Source organism: Bubalus bubalis, chromosome 11 (assembly GCF_019923935.1).
Source record: "Bubalus bubalis isolate 160015118507 breed Murrah chromosome 11, NDDB_SH_1, whole genome shotgun sequence".
Lineage (NCBI taxonomy): Eukaryota > Metazoa > Chordata > Mammalia > Artiodactyla > Bovidae > Bubalus > Bubalus bubalis.
The window spans coordinates 1,717,368-1,738,307 of NC_059167.1; the positions used below are offsets into that span (position 1 = coordinate 1,717,368).

Consider the following 20,940-nt stretch of genomic DNA (forward strand, 5'->3'; position numbering starts at 1 on the left):
GCAAAAAGGGAAGAGGATGACAGAAGGTGAGAAGGTTAGATAGGATCACCAACTCAGTGGAGATGAATCTGAGCAAACTCCGGGAGACAGTGAAGGCAGGGGAGGAAGGACTTAGTGACTGAACAGCGATAGCAATAGAATTGTTAGGATCTGGTCTCATGGATCACTTCTGACTGTGTGTTCTCGAAAACTTCTGTAATGGTTCCCTATTGTTCCTTTAGAATTATTTTACAATAATACAATTGTAAATTTCTTTTATAGTGAGAACAAAACTATTGCCAGAAGCAAACTAGAGGATATAGGTATCAACAGGTGTATTTCTTGTAACATAAATGTAAGGACCGTTTCTTATCTATAAGAGCTAAAGAGTGTTCTACCGACGCAGCCGCCGTCTCTCAGCATCTGCTCCTCGCTGCGGCCTCGACCTGACACATTCACTCGTGAGAATTTCAGAAAACTGAATCTGACTACAGTCAAGCTGGCAGAGTTCTTCCCTGGATTTATTTGACGTTAATTTGTTGGATTAGTCTTCAATCAATAAATTGGGAGTAAACATGAAATTTCCATTTAGTGTTATTTCTTCCCATTAATCATTTCCTGTCCTTGACTCTCCATCTCTTTCCACCAAGTCTGTGAGTGCCCATCTTTGGCCTGTGAGTTCCTTCTGGGTAGGCCTCATGGACTCCCTGGAGCTTTGAGTAGTGCTCAATGAAAGCTTAGTGAATGAGTGAAAACAGCATTTTACATATGATTAGAAAGAAGAAATATGGAGGACGTTAGCTATAAATACACATGTATGATTTTAATTTTCACATGTATTTTTTTTTTAAACAATCTTAAAAAAAAAAAAGTATTTATTTGGCTGCCTCCAGTCCTCAATGCAGGGTGCAGTATGCAGGCTCTTAGGCTGCGGCATTGGACTCTCTGGTTGCGGTTCTCAGGCTCCAGAGCGCAGGCTCAGCGGTTGAAGCACTTGGGTTTAGTTGCTCCTCGGCACATGAGATCTTAGTCCCTTGACTAGGGATCGAACCCCTGCATTGCAAGGTGGATTCTTAACCGCTGGACCACCGGGGAAGCCCCCTAAACAATCCATCTTATGAAAGTAACTTCCTGCTGGTCTTACCTAGTCAGAAGCTAATCTTGATTTGAAGGAAGCAGGATTTATGAGCCTCTCAAGGAGGCTCATATTTTTGAACATCAGTTATTTTGTAAGAAGGGCCTGTTTTCTGTGACATATTAACACATCTGATGAAGTGGATGTTCACATTTTAGAAGCTCTTTGGCTGCCTCTTCTGCATAATTAAGTTCTTTTCAGAGCAGCTTCTACACTGTCGACGCCACATGTGTATTTCAGACTAGTGAACACAGCTAGAATCTGATCACCAGCTTCTCAAAGCCATCCTTCGTTGCCCAGCAGGCAGCTTCCTGTCAGAATTCATTTCCCACTTGGAAAGTATCTCTCTGACCTGCAGACTTTTGGACACAATTCACCCTTCACATATTTGAGTCTGCCCCTCGTCACCCGTCCTTGGCGCCTCAGACGCCAAAAGACCCTCTTGTGATCAGAGTGATAAAATCACCGTAATCTTCAGGAGACGGAAAGCTAAGAAGAAGGTTTGAAGATTTTTGTTCCCTTGATCTTTCTAATTTAAAAAATGCTTTTAGCATGTATCTATTTCTATTACGATAGTTTAAGAAATTAAAGTAATGACTTATGGTTGAAGCCAGATGTTTTCTCAGCTCATTCAGTCTTTGGATGATTCAGTTAAGCTTTGGCAGAGTTGCAGTAAATTCAGTTCAGTTTAGCAAACAGGGCGACCCTGTGGCTAGCCCTCCTCTTACTGTGGTCTCTACACGAACCGTGCTTTAGTTGCAATAAAGCTTGTGTGAGTGATCCAGATATGCCTGCTGGGGAGATTAAAATTCACCGTGGAAGATGAGTAGGTTGGGCAGGTATCGTCCAAGAAGGAATTTCATGCTGGAGAAAGTAGAAGGTTTGGCTTACAAGGAGGGGAGTCATGCCAGGTAAGGGGCACTGAGATGGGATTCAGCAGGGCAGGTACCGATTCTTGGAGAGGGATGGGACATGAGAGAATGGTCTTCATCTGGCTTCAGGCTGCAGAACTGGTGCCCGGGAAGCCATGGTAACTGTCCAGGGCTTAATCAAGGAGGTCGTGTTTCCAGAGTAAAGGAGACGGACAGGTGAAGAGGAAGTCAGATCTTAGGAACGTTACACAGAAAGAATCTGATAGCCTCCAAGGCTGATTGGATATTGGGAAGCAGCGCCAAGAGAACTGTGTGTGAGCTCCCAGGGCTGGGAAGCCTGGGTGGGTGGGAGAGCTGCCCATTAGCACCCAGCACCTATGTGCAGATCAGGTGCTTGGTAAGTGTTTGATGACTGAGTAAATGGCCTGCCTTGTATTACGCTCCACCCTGGCGGTGGAGAAGCGTCAGACTAAGCATCAGAAGCAATTATGAGCTTAAAACCTGGAGATCTCCATGTCCCACGCCCCCACCTCTTAGTGTAGATGGGGGACTAGAGTGGGAAGCGGTCCAGGAAGAGACTTGAGAGGATGAATGTGAGTGGGGGGAGCCGGGCAAGGAAAGGGCAGGAGAGAGCCCGCAATCTGCAGCTCCGTGAGAACAAGGGGAAGGCGGGGTGTTTCAGGGAGATAGAGTGGACGGAGGTGTCAAAAAATAAGAGGTGTAAGTTTGATTTTGTCCCGGAGAAGGGCGCCTTGCTGAGGCTTGAGGAGCCTCAGGGAAGTGGCAGCAGGGGATGCTAGCTGGCAAAGACCTGAGTAGGGAGGCCATGCTTGTATCATTGGTGAGACTGTAGACAAGAGCCTTCCCTCAGTTATGTCCAGCGATGAACCGCTTTGAAGGAAGCCTACTCCTTAGCTGACTCGTGTTATGTCAGAAAATGCCAGTATGTCATTAATACCTGTAGCTCTAAAATGTCCCTATTTCCACACTGTAACCCCAAAACATTATTTTTACAAACCATTTGAAGATAACATTTTTATTTTCTTTGATTCTACTCTTTCAAAATTTCGTTTATCCCTCTCGGAGATTTATTTCTAGGTCACTGATTCAGATTTCAAAACCAGCACTTTCTATGAGCTTATTTTATGCCTAGTAGAGTTGAAATTCAAACATTTTCTGAGAGTAGCAACTGAAATAGCTTTAAAGACCTTTTTCACATCCACCTTGTTTTTTTCCTTTGCTGATTGTATCTTTTCCAAAATGCCCCAGATTGACAGCTCCTGGGATATCGTATGTCTGTAACAGCACAAGCTTTTGAGAATTGAGAAATAAACTGCTTGTGTCCTGGCTCTTGAAGAGGTTCCTTTACTCCTAAGCGGAAGCTTCCAGCCAAGGGGAAAAGCGTGTACGAACAGGAGTCACAGGACCTAGCCCCAGTTCCCGTCTTTGTTGTGTGATCTCGGAGACTGCAGTAGAGGGCCAATTAGGTCTCTTTCAAAAAAAAAAAAATCTCGGAAGATCCTTGTTGGTTATCCATTTTAAATAGAACAGTATGTCCGTGCCACCGGCTCAATGGACGTGACTCTGAATAAGCTCCAGGAGTTGGTGAAGGACAGGGAAGCCTGGCACGCTGCAGTCTATGGGGTCGCAAAAAGTTGGACATGACTGAGCGACTGAACTGAACTGTGTGTACATGTCAACCTCAAACTCCCCAAATATCCCTTCCTCCCATCCTTCCCCCACTTCCGGCAACCGTGGACCTACCGTATAGCCCAGGAAACTCTGCTCAGTGTTGTGTGGCAGCCCGGGCCGGAGGGGAGTTTGGGGGAGAAAGGACACGTGTGTATGGATGGCTGAGTCCCCCTGCTCTCCATCTGGAACTATCCCAGTATTGTTAATCAGCTATACTCTAATATAAAAAAAAGTTGTTTTTTTTTTTTTTTAAAACTGCCATGGAATTTGCTACCAAAAGAAAAGAATAAAATAAAATAAATCTCAGAATCCGTGGATATACTTTATCATTTAACTTAGTCATCAAGCCTACCGTATGGTATGATCCCGCATTTGGAGGTGTTCTGTTTACCATGGAACATCATCTGCCCCTCTGTTTGGCTGACTCTCTTATCCTTCTAACTGCATGGTGTGTGTTTTCTGGTATCCAGCAGCCCCCAACCCCCACACCCAGCACCCAGCACCTATGGTACAGATCAGATGCTCGGTAAGGATTTGATGACTGAGTAAATGGCCTGTCGTGTGTTACGCCCCACCCTGGTGATGCAGAACCATCAGACTAAGCATCAGAAGCGATTATGAGCTTAAGACCATGGAGAGCTCCACGTCCCACCCCTCCACCTTCAGTATTTGAGTTTCTATAAATCGGCCTTTCACGTCCATACTTAAAAATATCCCCATTGGTCCTGCTCACGTGAGAAGGGCTGACCCACCATCTGTGAGTTCCTGGAGGCCACAGATTACGGTTTCTATCAGCTCGCTCCCGGCCCCTGGGGTAATCTCTGGCAGAAAGTCGGTACCAGTGTTTGTGAACAAATGAATCCAAACTTGGAGATGAATGATAAATGAGAACAAAACGCTCCTTCTTTTGGCTGCAGATGTAACACCTTGAAACTTTAAATACTGATTTATACTACTCATGATACGTTCTATTTTTAAAGAAATGAATTGAATGCCCAAATTACCAGTTCTGATAAATTTAAAAATTGATGGTTTGTCACCTAATAATTGTGACTAGAACTCCTTTGCTTTGTTTGCTTAATGCTTACAATTTAGTGATGAGTCATTTCCTTTCATTATTACTTGCCTTCCCATATTGTTGTTGTTCAGTCGCTCGGTCGTGTCCGACTCTTTGCGACCCCATGGACTGCAGCACGCCAGGCTCCCCTGTCCTTCACTATCTCCCAGAGTTTGCTTACATCATGTCCACTGAGTCAGTGGTGTTATCTAATCACCTCATCCTCTGCTGCCCGCTTCTCTTTTTGCCTTCTGTCTTTCCCAGCATCGGGGTCCTTTCCAAGTATCTGCACCAGGTGGCCAAAGTATTGGAGCTTCAGCTTCAGCATCGGTCCTTCCAGTGAATATTCAGGGTTAATTTCGTTTAGGATTGACTGGTTTGATCTCCTTGCCTTGCCATACACCTTGTTTTAAATTGTCTTTAAGAACTCACAACCTATCACTCTCTTTCAGTGACATAATTCTGATATTTTAAGCTATTGTTTCTTGATAGGTCGTGATGTGAAGCCAGGAAAGACATAGAACCAGCATTAACTCTGAGTCATCTCACAGCTCATGATCGTGTGTATCATATTTCTATGCTCCAGAGAAGAGAGACAGCATTGGTTTTAACTAAGAATATGATGCTATCCTGAATACAAAGCCCTTATCACTAATATCCTATTGACCTGTGTCTTATCTATTTTTGAGTAACAAATTACCATGAGGCTTAGCAGATTAAAGCAATAAACATTTCGTATCTCACATAATACCTGTGGGTTGGGAATCTGGGAATGACTGAGCTGCTGGTCCTGGCTTCTCTTGCCTCTCATAAAGTTACACTCAGGATGTCAGCCGGGACTGCGGTCATCTGAAGGCGTGACTGGGGCCAGAGGACTCACCCCCCAGGTGGCCCCCGCACACGCTGGGCATCCTGGTGCCTCTCGTCCTCAGGAGGCCCCCTTGTCAGGGCTGTGGGAGTGTCTTCACGGTAGAGGGAACATCAGGTGTTCTGTTGGTGATTTCATATGTGAACTTTCAGGAAGAAAAGAGAAAGGTTAGGTCAGTAGCCGTGGTAAGCCCAAATGTGGGTTAAAAAAACCAAACAGCACCCAGCTTAACAAAAGTGGTAAGTAAGCCAGGTATCAGGTGTTTACACAATTATCCCATTTCAAAGAAGTTCTCTTTCGGTTCTTCTCCATCATCCCAGTCTTCTGTCTGCATGCAACTTGCTCACCTCCGGATTCTGGCAGCCCCGTGTTGCCACGCTTCTTGGTCCGTATCTGTCTGCCCCACTAGACTTCTTGGTCCGTATCTGTCTGCCCCACTAGACTGGAAGTGCAGGCGCAGAGCTGTGACTTTCAGCCTTGAATCTCAGATGCTCAAGGCAGCGCCTGGCCCTTAGCTGATCTTTACTGTCTGTTGTTGAACTTATACAACTGAATACCATTGTCTCCCTTTTCTCTGTAAGACTGTGTAACTTGATTGAAGGTCTGCAGTTAGTAAGTGGCAGAGTTTGGGGCTCAAAGTCAGGTCTGGATTTTGTTCATCAGCTAAGATGGTGTTGTGAAGGCCCTCAGAGTCACCTGTGTGTCAGGAGGCCTCAAATGTCATCCTCGGGAGAAATTCCATAGGAGGTATCTCTGTATTCACCCAGAATGAATCACTATGGTTTAAGAGAGATTGCTCGAAGGAGACATTTTTCTTTTTATCACATTAAAGAACATTGAAGATAAACTGGCCCATTGCATTTGGGCTTCAAGCCAGTGTTTGGTGTTACCTCATGTGCTTTCATCTCTAAGTGGTTTGCAAAAAATTTCTCACACCTCAAGTGCAAAGGGAAAGTCTCTTTCTCTTTTTCCACTTTTTTCAGGGATTCTACCCAGGTTGATTTGAAAGATTTGAACATGGTGTTTAGATATGAAGTTGTTGTTCAGTCTCTCAGTCGTGTCTAACTCTTTGCACCCCCGTGACTGCAGCATGCCAGGCTCCCCTGTCCTTCACCATCTCCTGGAGCTTGCTCAAACCCATGTCCACTGAGTTGGTGATGCCATCCAACCATCTCATCCTCTGTCGTTCACTTCTCCTCCTGGCCTCAATCTTTCCCAAAGGCAAAAAGACAGGACATTGAAAGATAAACTCCCCAGGTCAGTAGGTGCCCAATATGTTACTGAAGAAGAATATGCTTCTGGAGAAACAGCTCCAGAAGCAATGAAGAGGCTGAGCCAAAGCAGAAACAACACCCAGTGCTGGATGTGGCTGGTGATGGAAGTAAAGTCCGATGCTGTAAAGAGCAATACTGCATAGGAACCTGGAACGTTAGTCCATGAATCAGGGTAAATTGGAAGTGGTCAAACAGGAGATGGCAAGAGTGAACATGGACATCTTAGAACTAAAATGGACTGGAATCGGTGGATTAACTCAGATGACCATTACATCTACTACTGTGGGCAGGAATCCCTTAGAAGAAATGGAGTGGCCATCATAGTCAATAGAGTCCGAAATGCAGTACATGGATGCAGTCTCAAAAACGACAGAATGATCTCTATTCATTTCCAAGGCAAACCCTTCAATATCACAGTGATCCAAGCCTATGACCCAACCAGTAACGCTGAAGAAGCTGAAGTTGAACGGTTCTATGAAGACCTACAAGACCTTCTAGAACTAACACCAAAAAAAGATGTCCTTTTCATCATAGGGGACTGGAATGCAAAAGTAGGAAGTCAAGAGATACCTGGAGTAACAGGCAAGTTTGGCCTTGGAGTATGGAATGAAGCAGGGCAAAGGGTATTAGAGTTTTGCCAAGAGAACACACTGGTCATAGCAAACACCCTCTTCCAACAACACAAGAGAAGGCTGTACACATGGACATCACCAGATGGTCAACACTGAAATCAGATTGATTATATTCTTTGCAGCCAAAGATGGAGAAGCTCTATACAGTCAGCAAAAACAAGACCAGGAGCTGACTGTGGCTCAGATCATGAACTCCTTATTGCAAAATTACAGATATGAAGTTGGAGATCAGTAAATGAGGAGATTGTTATGGACCCCCTGACTAAACTGATCACTGTAGGAAGCCTTCCTGCAAAGGTCTAGGTCCTAAACTAAGGGCTCAGTGGATGAGCACATGCATTCAAGTGGTGTCTAATGTGTGAATCACCATGGGGACAGGATGTGTGGTGGAGGGGTGGAGAAGTTGAGCATCGCCCCCGGGCCCCTGGACTGGGGATCTGAGTTAGTGGTGGCCCCGCCCAGTGTGACGGGGACACAGGCAGGGGAGAGGAGAGGGCTTGATGATGATGTCAGCTTGGGACGTGTCCGTGGGACAACCAGGACAGGTGTTCCGTCTAGACTGGACCTCTAGGTCTGATGGCTCCAGGAAAGAGGAGTCACCAGGCTCTCTGGGAGAGGGCCTGGGGCTTAGCTGTGTCTGATGATGGTTCATGGATTGTTGGTGTGGAAACAGCTTCGGGGCACAGGCAGCCTTTCTTGGCTATGCTGACCTTTTGGGAATCTCGGCGTGTATTGTTACAGCTCAGTGTCCCAGACAGACTGGGAGAGAGTGAGCACGCCCTTGCTTGTGGATGTAGACGGGAGCTGCCGCATTTCTGGCCGACGAGGGCCCCGCCCTCTGCCAGGTCTTGCAGAGGCTGCTAAACGAAGCTTGCTCCTACTCATGATTTGGCAATCTTAAATACCTCTTTTTTTTAATTTACTATTAGCCTTCAGTGATGTTGATATCTGTTCTGAAATGTCATTCAATTTCCTTTTTAAAAGAAAGCACAAATTCTTCTTTTATTCTCTTGGGAATATGCTTGTTAATAAAACTTGGTTCTTCCGTGTGGCTGTTGACGTAGATGGTTGTAGTGAGACCTCTTTGATTAGTCACTTACTGTCTGAGTCTATGAATTATTTCAGATGTTCTCTCTCTCTCTGTCTTGATCCAAAGAGTTATCTTGCGACATAACGCACTTCGCTTTTATTATATTCAGTAAAACTTTACAGCTTATTCTCTCTTTTTGTGCTAATCTGATAGCATAATTAAAATGTCTGACTTCAGTTCTTTCCTTACAAATACTGCCCAGCTCTTCTGCCTTTAATTAACTGAAATCATTCTGATGTAAACAAATACCAGTTGCAGACTGTATTACCTATACTCCTTTCTTAGGAGAATTCAAGTACATCCCTTGTTTGTTAAATTATAGTCTTAAAGAAGCAAGTGACATATTTTGTCATTTTGTATAATGCCAATAGCAAACAAAGGCTCACTTCTGTGTTTTCATTCTTGTTACACCTTTTATTGAATATTCATCTGCAGAGCCAGTGTGGGCAGGAAGAGGGGAGACAGGCTTTAGAGTCACACCAGCTTGAAGCTCTCAGCTTGGCCACTTCTCAGTGGCGCCACTTTGGATGAATTGCTTGACTACTTCCGGGCCTTGGTTTCCTTGCAGGGAAAATGAAAGTGATGATATCTGCCTTGCGGATTATGGGCATTCAGTGACACAGTGCAAGCCACATGCTTGGCACAGAGCCCGGCACGTAACAGGTGCCCAGTAAACACCATCAATATCCATGTTGACACAGTAGAAGACATTCTCCTAGCCAGTTGAGCAGCTTAAAGGAAGCGTCCAGTCCTTACACAGAGCTGTCCAGTGGGTGCCCGCGGCATGTTGAACATTTGCAAGCAGAGGCTCCTCTGCAGCACCGTCACACACGTCTGCTCCAACTACTTGAGCAGTTTTCGTCCCCAGACCTCGTCTATGATGTTTATTCTCAAACCCCTTTATGCCAGCTGAACTTGTCCTTTAATTAAGGTATTTAATTAAATATTAGGCAAACAGAATGTCAGTACAAAAAGACAGCTGCTTTTTCTATAAAAAAAAATAAGTTTTGGAAAGACTTAATAAAGGTAACTCAATAAATTGAAGGAAAACTTCTGAGGACCTCGAGTGGTCATTCTCACAGGGATAGAAAGTAGAATCGTGGTGGCCAGGGACTGCAGGGGAGGGAAACGGAGAGTTCTCCTTTAATGGGGACCGAGGTTCAGTCGCAGCGTTTCTGGAGGTGGGTGGTGCTGATGCCTGCGAAACGCATGTGCCGCTTAATGTGACTGAGCTGAGACGGTAAATTTTATGTTATGTCTATTTTATTACAATTTTAAAAATTGTTTTAATCTGCCACATTAGCTGTGGGTTGGAGAGCTGTTAGAGACTGGCGAGCAGGGAATCCAAAAAGCTGGAGGAATTCCACATCTAGGGGTTTTCTAGCGGTTTTTTAAGTTTTCTTATTTTCAGGAAACCAAAGTTGGACATTGCAGGTAATTTGTTTTAGGTGTAGTTCATTAGAGAAAGAGAACAAGTCGTGCTGATCCGTGTACCATTTCTCAAAGATGAGGGCTTTGGCATAGATCAGGATATAAGGAAATGAACACGTTTGTATTTAAAATGTTAAGTCACACGTTTGAGTTACATATGTGTCTTAGGTTGGGCTCCTGGGGAATAGACTGAGATGGAGATGTGCAGGAAGCTCATTGGGGAGTGAGCGCTCTCAGATCCAGGCCTGGATGGGAGTGAGGAGGGCAGGACCAAGAGAAGGAGAGTGGACACCCAGGTGAGAGACGGGTGCCAGCCACCCTCCAGAGATGTGGCAGGCAGGCGTTTGCACTTGTTCTCAGGCACTGACTAGGCATCTGGTGTGGCCTGCCCCCCCCCCCAGGGGATGTCCTCTGGCTACAGGTGGAGCCCAGGCGGCTCTCGCCTGTCCACCCTCAGCAGGTGACGCTTCCAGGTGAGGATCCAATGGCCCCCAGCGTCAACACCTAGCTCTGTTTATTTTTTGCATGTTTCCCCTTTACAGCAATTTTTTAAAAATTGGCTGATTGACTTCTTCTGGCAGTTTCCTGATGGGAGGGACTGGCTGTGGGGGAGTCTGGCTCTTGCTCTGATTGGACAGGGCCATGCTTAGTCAAGGATCTTCCCTGTAGCTCAGACAGTAAAGAATCTGCTGCAATGCGGGAGACCTGGGTTCAGTCCCTGGGTCAGGAAGACCCCCTGGAGAAAGGAATGGCAATCCACTCCAGTATTCTTGCCTGGAGAATCCCATGCGCAGAGGAGCCTGGCGGGCCACAGTCCACGCAAATGCTTAGTAAATCTATAATCCAGTTTTCTGTTGATGGGCGGAGCTGAGTTCCCGCCCTGTGCTTTGGCTGGAGGCCAAACTGTGGTAGGGTTAATGGTGACATCCTTGAAAAGGGCTGGTGCCACCAAGCCCTGTGGCTGCCAGGACTGCTGTACTCAGTGCCCCTGACCCCACGGCAGTGCACCACCAACCCATGCTCCCCAGAGGCTCCCGGACTCGCACAGGCAAGCCTGGCTCAGTCTCTCTGGGGCCACTGCTCCTTTCTCCCGGGTCCTGGTGCACACAAGGTTTTGTTTGTGCCCTCCAAGAGTCTGTTTCCCCAGTCCTGTGCAATTCTCTAATTAAGTCACACTGGCCTTCAAAGTCAATTCCCTGGGGGTTCTCAGTCCCTTTGCTGGATGCCCAGATAACCAGAATGGTGTGATCACTCACCTAGAGCCAGACATCCTGGAAGGTGAAGTCAAGTGGGCCTTAGGAAGCATCAGTATGAACAAAGCTAGTGGAGGTGATGGAATTCCAGCTGAGCTATTTCAAATCCTGAAAGATGACGCTGTGAAAGTGCTGCACTCAATATGCCAGCAAATTTGGAAAACTCAGCAGTGGCCACAGGACTGGAAAAGGTCAGTTTTTATTCCAATCCCAAAGACAGTCGATGCCAAAGAATGCTCAAACTACCACACAATTGCAGTCATCTCACACTCTAGTAAAGTAATGCTCAAAATTCTCCAAGCCAGGCTTCAACAGTATGTGAACTGTGAACTTCCAGATGTTCAAACTGCTTTTAGAAAAGGCAGAGGAACCAAAGATCAACTTGCCAGCATCCATTGGATCATAGAAAAAGCAAGAGAATTCTAGAAAAACATCTACTTCTGCTTCATTGACTATGCTAAAGGCTTTGACTGTGTGGATCGCAAACTGTAGAAAATTCTTTAAGAGATGGGAATACCAAACCACCTTACCTTCCTCCTGAGAAATCTGTATGCAGGTCAAGAAGCAACAATTAGAACCGGACACGGAACAGTGGACTGGTTCCAAATCAGGAAAGAGTACTTGTCACCCTGCTTATTTAACTTCTATGCAGAGTACATTATGAGAAACGCTGGGCTGGAGGAAGCACAAGCTGGAATCAAGATTTCCAGGGGAAATATCAATAACCTCAGATATGCAGTTGACACCACACTTATAGCAGAAAGTGAAGAGAAATTAAAGAGCCCCTTGATGAGAGTGCAAGAGGAGAGTGAAAAAGCTGGCTTAAAACTCAACATTCAAAAAACCAAGATCATGGCATCCAGTCCCATCACTTCATGGCAAATAGATGGAGAAACAGTGGAAACAGTGACAGACTTTATTTTGGGGGGCTCCAAAATCACTGCAGATGGTGACTGCAGCCATGAAATTAAAAGATGCTTGCCCCTTGTAAGAAAATCTGTGACCAACCTAGACAGCATATTAAAAAGCAGAGACATTACTTTGCCAATGAAGGTCTGTCTAGTCAAAGCTATGGTTTTTCCAGTGGTGATATATGGATGTGAGAGTTGGACCTTAAAGAAAGCTGAGCACCAAAGAATTGATGCTTTTGAATTGTGGTGTTGGAGAAGACTCTTGAGAGTCCCTTGGACTGCAGGGAGATCCAACAAGTCCATCCTAAAAGAAGTCAACCCTGAATATTCATTGGAAGGACTGACGCTGAAGCTAAAACTCCAATACTTTGGCCACCTGATGTGAAGAACTGACTTATTTGAAAAGACCCTGTTGCTGGGAAAGATTGACGGCAGGAGAAGGGGATTACAGAGGATGAGGTGTCTGGATGGCATTACCGACTTGATGGATGAGTTTGAGCAAGCCCCGGGAGTTGGTGGTGGACAGAGAACCCTGGAGTGCTACAGTCCATGGGGTTGCAAGGAGCTGGACGACTGAGCAGCTGACCTGAACTGACTTGACTTTTAGTCCAGATGGCTTCAGACGAGAGCGCCGTCCCTGTTCGTGCGTGCTCTCCTGAAGGTCTCACTGTGTCTAATCGTTACATGCACCTGGTGTCCCGTATGTGATACAGTAAGACTGTGCGGCTTAATCTCAGTAGGTAAATCTGTGGGATGTGTTTAATCCTCATACGATGTTTGGGACTCCATCAACTTCTAAATACTTTCCAGGATATATTTTGAGATTCATGAAACCTCAGAATTTTGCTTCTTAAATTTCGACTTTTTTTTCTTTTTTTTTAGCATTTGATTACTTTGCGTGGGGCGGGGGGAGTCGCTCAAGCTCTCCACTTTTGTGCCAAAGGTCAACTTCCTCTCACGCCCTGTGGCTGTACTTTTCTGTTTCCAGATTCTTCCGTGTTTCTCCATCTGCCACAGCTAACCGACCACGCCCGCCCCCTAACTTTACATTTTTCATTTAGACCCGCATCTTTGTACTTACCCCAGGCTCTTCCATGAATGAGGGCCAATCTCCAGGATGCCCTAGTTTCATTCTTAGATGGCTCTTCCAACCCTTACAGAGAAGGCCTGCGCGTGCCACTGTTTGTGGGGCTTTTGTTTGTTTTGTTTCTGTTGTTGGTTTTGTATTTATTTAACCGTGTGTTAGCGTTCACCGCATTCACGTTGTTGTGCAACCACCTGTAGAACCTTGTCACTTTGCAAACGGAAACTCCCGTTCCCCTCTGCCCAGCCCTGGCCAGCCACCACTCACCTTCGTGCTTCTGTGCGTTAGACTACACGAGATACTTCGTATCAGTAAAATATTACAGCGTTTCTCATTTTGGGCCAGCTTATTTCTGTCAGCAGCATGTCCTCAAGGCCGGTCTGCATTTAAAAGGAATTCCCTTTCTTTAAAAGGCTGAGTAGCGTTCCATCGTGTGTGTATACCCCCTTTTGTTTATCCCGTCATCCGTCAATGGACATGTGGGTCGTGTCCACCTTTTGGTTATTGTGAGTGAGACTCATGAGTGTGAGTGCTCAGGTTTTTAAGTGCAGACACATATTTTCATTTCTAGCAGCCTGCCATGCCCCACATTGTAAATGCTAGAGAGGGTGTCTGACCCTTTGCGAGCGGGGCCGTAAATACAGCACAAAGATACTGTGATTACCTCACCGTGTCTCATTTTCCTTCCGCGCGTTGGCTCCTGCTGACCTTTTAGTAAGAGCACTATTCAGTCTCATTTCTGTAATACTTAGGCCTTCATTTAGCCATGTTTTGTTGTTTCCCTTGGTTTCAAATTTTCTCTCTTTATGCGAACTGGGGACTGAAGCCTGTCATTTGACTTGTGATCTTGTGCATTCTGGAAGCTCATGCATGTAATCACGGAACAAATAAAGCAGCTGGAAGAAATCTTTCCTGAACAAAACCCAAGTGGGGCATTTGGGTGCGAGCCAGGATTTCCGCAGCTACCGAGGGAGATGTGAAAAGGCTGCCTTTATGACAACACGGACAAATCACTTCTGGCCCCAGAGGAAAGTCCTGTAGGCAGTGACCAGATAGAGGCTAGGCACCCTTACACATTTCATTGCCTGACCACAAAGCAAAGTACTTTTGGGAGCCTTCCAAGGCCTCTGCCTCTGTCAGTCCCTCAGTCGTGTCCGACTCTTTGCAACCCCACAGACTGTAGTCTGCCAGGCTCCTCTGTCTGTGGAATCCTCCGGGCAAGAATACCAGAGTGGGTTGCCATGCCCTCCTCCAGGGGATCTTCCCGACGCAGGGACTGAACACACCTCTCTTATGTCTCCTGCATTGGTAGGCGGGTTCTTTACCACTAGCGCGTCTGTGGCTTTGTACGCTCAGCCATAGTGGGAAATTCTGGGGCTGTTAGGTCTGATCCTGGCCTCCCACTAAATGTGCTCATGCTGCCCTGCTCCTAGGGCAGACACTGAGAGTTTAACTTCCTGAGGTTATATTCTACCAACCACAATTCAGAACTGTATTGTATGTGTACACGTAGCTACTGAACAACTAACTATGCACAAAGTCCTCTATTAACTGCTCCTTTATAGAGGAAAACGTCTAACGTCCTACAGAGATCAAATCAAATTCCACTGGACATCTTAAAAGGATTGGTTATGTATTGTGTTTATATACCCTGATGCTGGGGAAGATTGAAGGCGGGAGGAGAAGGGGACGACAGAGGATGAGATGGTCGGATGGCATCACCGGCTTGATGGACATGAGTTTGAGTAAGCTCCGGGAGTTGGTGATGGACAGGGAGGCCTGGCGTGCTGCAGTCCAGGGGGTCGCACAGAGTCGGACAGGACTGGGAGACTGAACTGACCGATGTACGTACATATACATAGGTCTGAACTGACACATACGAAGGCAAAAAGCTTGGAAGGGAGGTATGTTTTTAGAAATGTAGAAAGTGAAGCTGCTCAGTCGTGTCTGACTCTTTTCGACCCCATGGACTATAGCCTACTAGCTCCTGCATCCATGGGATTCTCCAGGCAAGAGTACTGGAGTGGGTTGCCATTGCCTTCTCCAGGGGATCTTCCCGACTCAGGGGTTGAACCCAGGTCTCCCGCACTGCAGGCAGATGCTTTGCCGTCTGAGCCCCCAGGGAAGCCCTAGAAATGTAGAGCAGCATCACTGTTTTTAACCGTTTATCCATCCATTCAGCCAACACGGATGAATGCCTGGGTCAGGGCTTCTCAAACTTGTGGTGCGTGAGCCTTGCCTGGAGGACTTTTTAAACACTGCTCCTGGGCCCCATGCTCAGAGTCTCCAGTTTCGTAGATATTATAGCAGGGCCTGAAACCTGTGTGTCTGTAAGCCCAAGTGATATTGATCCTGCTGGTGTACAGACCCCGCTTTGGGGACCCAAGTTCCAGAGATACTCAGAGCTCCAAAGTGAAGAAGGCATGGTCATGTCCTTCTTCACTGCAGAAAGGGTTAATGTTAACACTGTACATTGTTGTGACCTTATCAATCACATTATATCACTGTGTGTGTACAGATGTGTTTTCAAGGCATTTCAGAACCCATAGCACGTACAAAGGCATGGAGAACTGAAGTCACAAGACATATTCAGGGACATGGAGTCTGTGTCACCAGAGCAGAGGGCACACAGCTGGCCAGGGGGTGGCATGTGGCAGGAGAGGTGTCAAGAACTAGATGGAGCTCTGATCATAGTAGATGTTGGGTGCCCTAAGGAATTTGGTTGTTTTCCTAACAATCAAAGGAAATGAAAAAGGGAAAATTTGAAAATTCGCAAGAGCTCCTGAGAAGGTAGAGTTACGGATAGCAAAGACTCTGGTCAAATATAATTGTTAACCCAATCATCTTTCTGGAATCACACTTCAGTTGGAAGTTAATCTTTCTGGTATTTGATTTCTTCAGTTCTGGTAATTTTTGTGTACCATAAGATGGGTTGGCTTCCCTGATAGCTCAATTGGTAAAGAATCCGCCTGCAATGCAGGAGACCCCAGTTCGATTCCTGGGTCAGGAAGATCTGCTGGAGAAGGGATAGGTTACCCACCCCAGTATTCTTGGGCTTCCCTTGTGGCTCAGATGGTAAAGAATCCTCCTGCAATGCAGGAGACCTGGGTTCAATCCCTGGATTGGGATGATCCTCTGGAGATGGGATAGGTTACCCACTCCAGTGTTCTGGCCTGGAGAATTCCACGGACTGTATAGTCCATGGGGTCGCAAAGAGTTGGACACAACTGAGCAACTTTCACTTTCACTCACTTAAGATGAGTTACATGTGATTAAAAATGACCTGTTTTCCTTAATTCTGGAGAAAAAGAAAGAGCCTCCTCATTGAAGTACTGAATTAAGCCAGACTTAGAGCTTAATTGATTGACCCTACTCAGATTCATTGGAAACGACTCTGATGCTGGGAAAGATTGAAGACAGGAGGAGAAGGGGACGACAGAGGATGAGATGGTTGGATGGCATCAGTGACTCAATGGACATGAGTTTGAGCAAACTCTAGGAGTTGGTGATGGACAGGGAGGGCTGGCGTGCTGCAGTCCGTGGGGTCACAGAGAGTCAGACACAACTTAGCAACTGAACAGCAACAATAACTCCGACATTTTAGCTTGCTGAGCCCATGTTTTGTGTAGCCCAGTTTAGTCCTGGGAGGTGTGACTCCTCCGAGGCCACGTAGCTAGGTGGTGACGTGTCTAGGAAAAAGGCAGGCACTTTGCTGGAGTGAACCGCTTTCCTTCCCACCTGCTCCAAGGCGCATCTCTCAGCACGCCCCATCGCCTTCTCCCCTTGCCCTCGTACCGCGTCTCCCCTCGGCAATGTGCTATTTTTCTTTCGTTCATTGTCTGGCTGCCCTCACGTCAGTGTTCTGGGGGCAGAGGCCCCTGTCCGCCTTGCTCACTCGCGTCTCCCCAGCTCCCAGAACAGGACTGGGCACACAGTAGGTGCTTCTGCTTGCTGAACAGAAGAGCAGACACTGCCAGCTCCTCTCAGGGGTTCACCGCCGTGAGTAGGGTCACCTGCGTGCAGGGGAAGGCGGCCCCAGGCCCTTCCCTCCCGGGGGGGGCAGAGACTGAGCCCAGGGTGCCAGCTGGCCTGCCCCCAGCAGCCTGTACCCTTCATTAGATCCCTGGGTCAGGCTGCAGGGTTTCAACAGGAGGGAGGTGGCTTCCCAGCCGAGCCCACAAACCCTGGGTCCCTGCTGACCCAGAAGTTACCGGTGAGGAGCCTAGAGGTGACCCAGAGGCCTCTGAAGGCCCTGGTCTTCCTGTGGCCTCTGTCCCCAGCCCTCGCCCAGCACCCATATGGGACAGAGTCCAGAGGAGTGAGCGGGAGGAGGGTCTGTTATTCAAATGCCAAGCATTCACTGAGTGCTTACTCTGTGCCAGCCACAGTTCTAGGCTTGGGGGTTGCAGCAGGGAATAAAGAGCTTCCCTGCCCTCAGGAAGCTTATGCTCTGGTGGGGAGAGCAGAAGAAAACAGTAAATAACCGTATGATATATGTTAACCAAAGCATGAGATGAAGGAAACAGGATAAGCGGATGCAGAGGGAGAAAAAGGGCTTGTTTTCTTGAGACTTGTCCACAGGAGGAGACGTCAGGCAGGCAGGAAGATCAGAGAGCGGGCTGCCGCGGTAGTCTTGCTGAGAATCGATGCTGGCCTGGGCGGGGCAGTGATGGACGTGGTGGTGGTCAGGTCCTGGTTGCCTGAGGAAGGTGCAGGCCACGAGCTGGCATGCAAGGAGCCGGGTGGTGGGATACAGGGGAAAGTCAAGGAGGACTCTGAGCTTGGGGCCTGAGAAGCTGGAAGGATGGAGAGGGGACCCCGAGCGGAGAAACAGGTTTCAGAGGAAGGTCAGGGGATCAGCTTTGGCCATGATGCCTGTTACACACCCAGGGAATGTCAGGTAGAAAGACAGGTCTGAGGCTGAACTAGAGAGAGACACGTGGGAGCTCCTGGTGGACAGAAGATGGGCCCCAGGCGGCACCCACATCCCGATCCCAGACTCTGAGTGTGCTGTGGTACCTGACAAGGAGGAAGCACAGTCGTACCTGGAATAGGGTGGCTAACCAGCAATAAGATGATTCTGGAAGATCCAGGTGAACCCAGGGTAATCGCAAGTGTTGTTTAATGGGGAAGCTGGAGGCGGGAGAGTCGGAATCAGGGAAATGGCAGTGGAGAAGGACTCGGGCTGACAGGACTCGCTCTGAAGGTGGAGGAAGTGGGCCGCGGACCAAGAGACGCCGGTAGCTTCTAGAACCTGAGACAGGCGCAGCATGGACTCTCCCAGAGAGCTGCAGAAAGGAAGGCGGCCTCCCGCCACCTTGCTCACAGCTCCGGGAGACGCACTCCGGCCTTCTGACCTCCAGAGTTGTGACGTGATAAACGCGTGCTGTTTGTAAACCACGCACAAAACCATTTACCTGTCTTCCATTATTTTCCAGGTTTTTTTTTTTCTCTGCAGCCACCATCCTTGTCCAAAATGGTCTATCATTGTGAATAATTGGAATGCAAAGACATTAATGATGAAATGGATCTCACAAAAATAGGTTTTCTTATTACACAAGTAACACATGCTTCTTACAGAAATTATAGACCAAAAAAAACGCACACCATCCCACCCGTTATTTAGAAATCACTGTTGACAGCCTTGGGGATCCGCTTCTCAGAGCCTGTTCTGTGTCTGTGCCTTCTTTCCACTGAGACAGGGCCACGTGTGCGCCTTCTTCCCCTTGAAACAGGGCCACATGTGCACCTTCTTCCCCCTGAAACAGGGCCACGTGTGTGCCTTCTTCCCACTGAAACAGGGCCACGTGTGTGCCTTCTTCCCACTGAGACAGGGCCACGTGTGTGCCTTCTTCCCACTGACAGGGCCGCGTGTGTGCCTCCTTCCCACCGAGACAGGGCCACTCTTCCCACTGAAACAGGGCCACGTGCGCGCCTTCTTCCCACTGAGACAGGGCTACGTGTGTGCCTTCTTCCCACTGACAGGGCTGCGTGTGTGCCTCCTTCCCACCGAGACAGGGCCACTATTCCCACTGAAACAGGGCCACGTGCGCGCCTTCTTCCCCCCGAGACAGGGCCACGTGCGCGCCTTCTTCCCCCCGACACAGGGCCACGTGTGCGCCTTCTTCCCCACTGAAACAGGGCCACGCCACGTGTGCTTTGGAAACCAGTGTGATTTGTGTGAGCCATCTGCCAAGCGTCACACTTTGCACTGTTCCAACTTCACTCCTGTGGTTTCACGTTTGGTCTGTCCCGAGTAACCCCCTGTGGATAACACCCACGCTGAACGGTGAGGAAGAACCGGGTCAGCCCGGGAGAGACGGCGGCTGGAGGGATGGTGCCCCAGGCCAGGGGCCCCCGGGTGGGGGGCCACGGGGCCTGGAGCAGCGGGGAGCTCTGCCCTCAGTGGCGCGTGGAGGGGAGCCTGAGCAGGGAGCGCGAGAGGCTCAGGTCTGTAGCCGCCTCCGAGTGGGACCCCTTCTCACGTGGATTGTTCTGGCACGGCCCTGCTTTCACTGCCTGACTTTGACTCCGTTGGTTTTGCCCAACTGCTGCCAGTCACTTTCTCGCAGTCTAAATGAACGGGGTCTGGGCCTTGTGGCCCACGAGCCCGCTGCAGGCTCTCGCGCGATCCCTGGGTCAGGAAGACCCCCTGGAGAAGGAGAAGGTGCCCATTCCAGTACTCTTCCCTGGAGAACCGCACGGACAGAGGAGTCTGCCGGGCTACAGTCCATGGAGTCGCAAAGAGCCGGGCACGACTGAGCAATTTTGGCTTTCACTTTTGAAGCAGAGTTGAAGTAAAGGTCGTCAGGATTGAGAAGATTAAGGGACTCGAGGCCTAGAATTGTGGCTGAGACCTCACCCTGGGGTCCTTTTGAGCCTTCATCTGCTGAGACTGCATCTTTTTGTCTTTCTTTGTTATTAGTCCAGGTGTTTATATCTCAACAGGTTCCTCCCAGTTAGGGTATAAACACCCCTGTTGGGGAGGATGCTGATACTCGTGTTCTTGGCCTTTTCCAGGCAATAGGAATTGACTAGGGGCCAGACTGGAGATTCAGGCAAGGCTTTCTTGGTGCTGCTGTGCGGGCTGCAGGAAAGAGTGCCAACGGGTAACGGTTCCCCCGCTCACTCGGCGGGGTGGGGCGAGGGCTGCCAGGGGCCGGGCTGGTCAGCCCACCCCTTGGTGCCGCTGCGTGCGGGGGTCCGGCGGCAGTACTGGGCTTCTGCTCCCCACACCTACTGTGTGCTCCCAGCTCTTCAGGAGTGGCAGTTGGGTTTTTGGGTCCAGAATTTGCCCCAGCTGTGCGAGCACACGATTATTTTTAGTCCCAGATAGCTTCCTTGCGTGTTGTAGCTCCAGGAGCGGGTGTCCTGGTGTAAGCTCTGTAGCAAAGGGTCCCAGGTTCCAGGACTGCCTCAGGGACTGATGCCTGAAAAATTAGATAGGATCTTCCAATTTGTCCTTAGGAGCCTCTTCCTGGCATTGGTAGAGGAAGAATTATATAAAAGTCCTAGATTCACTTCTTCTGCTTTTAGGTGCTTGTGGTAACATGGAAACTAATATGGAAAAAAATAGGGGATGTGCAGCTCACGCCTGTAGACGAAGAGTGTTAATACTGTTAGCCGCTGACATTTGCTGCACGCCAGCTACTGTGAAAAGTC

The 20,940-nt window shown here is 48.1% G+C and overlaps 1 protein-coding gene across 4 annotated transcripts in view; it reads left to right on the forward strand.

The window, feature by feature from the left end:
- The window catches only part of EFCAB11 (EF-hand calcium binding domain 11), a 170,143-nt gene that overhangs the window by 87,636 nt on the left and 61,567 nt on the right, over positions 1–20,940 (forward strand). Inside the window, exon 6 of one of the 4 annotated variants that reach the window (XM_006061491.4) lies at positions 262–388. The exons of 2 other annotated variants lie outside the window; for them this stretch is intronic. In XM_006061491.4, coding sequence (XP_006061553.2) covers positions 262–358 — 97 coding nt within the window. In that variant the 3' untranslated portion in view covers positions 359–388. Of the gene's footprint in view, positions 1–261; positions 477–20,940 lie in introns of those variants that run through there. One more of the 4 variants, XM_006061493.4, reaches the window with a different exon arrangement.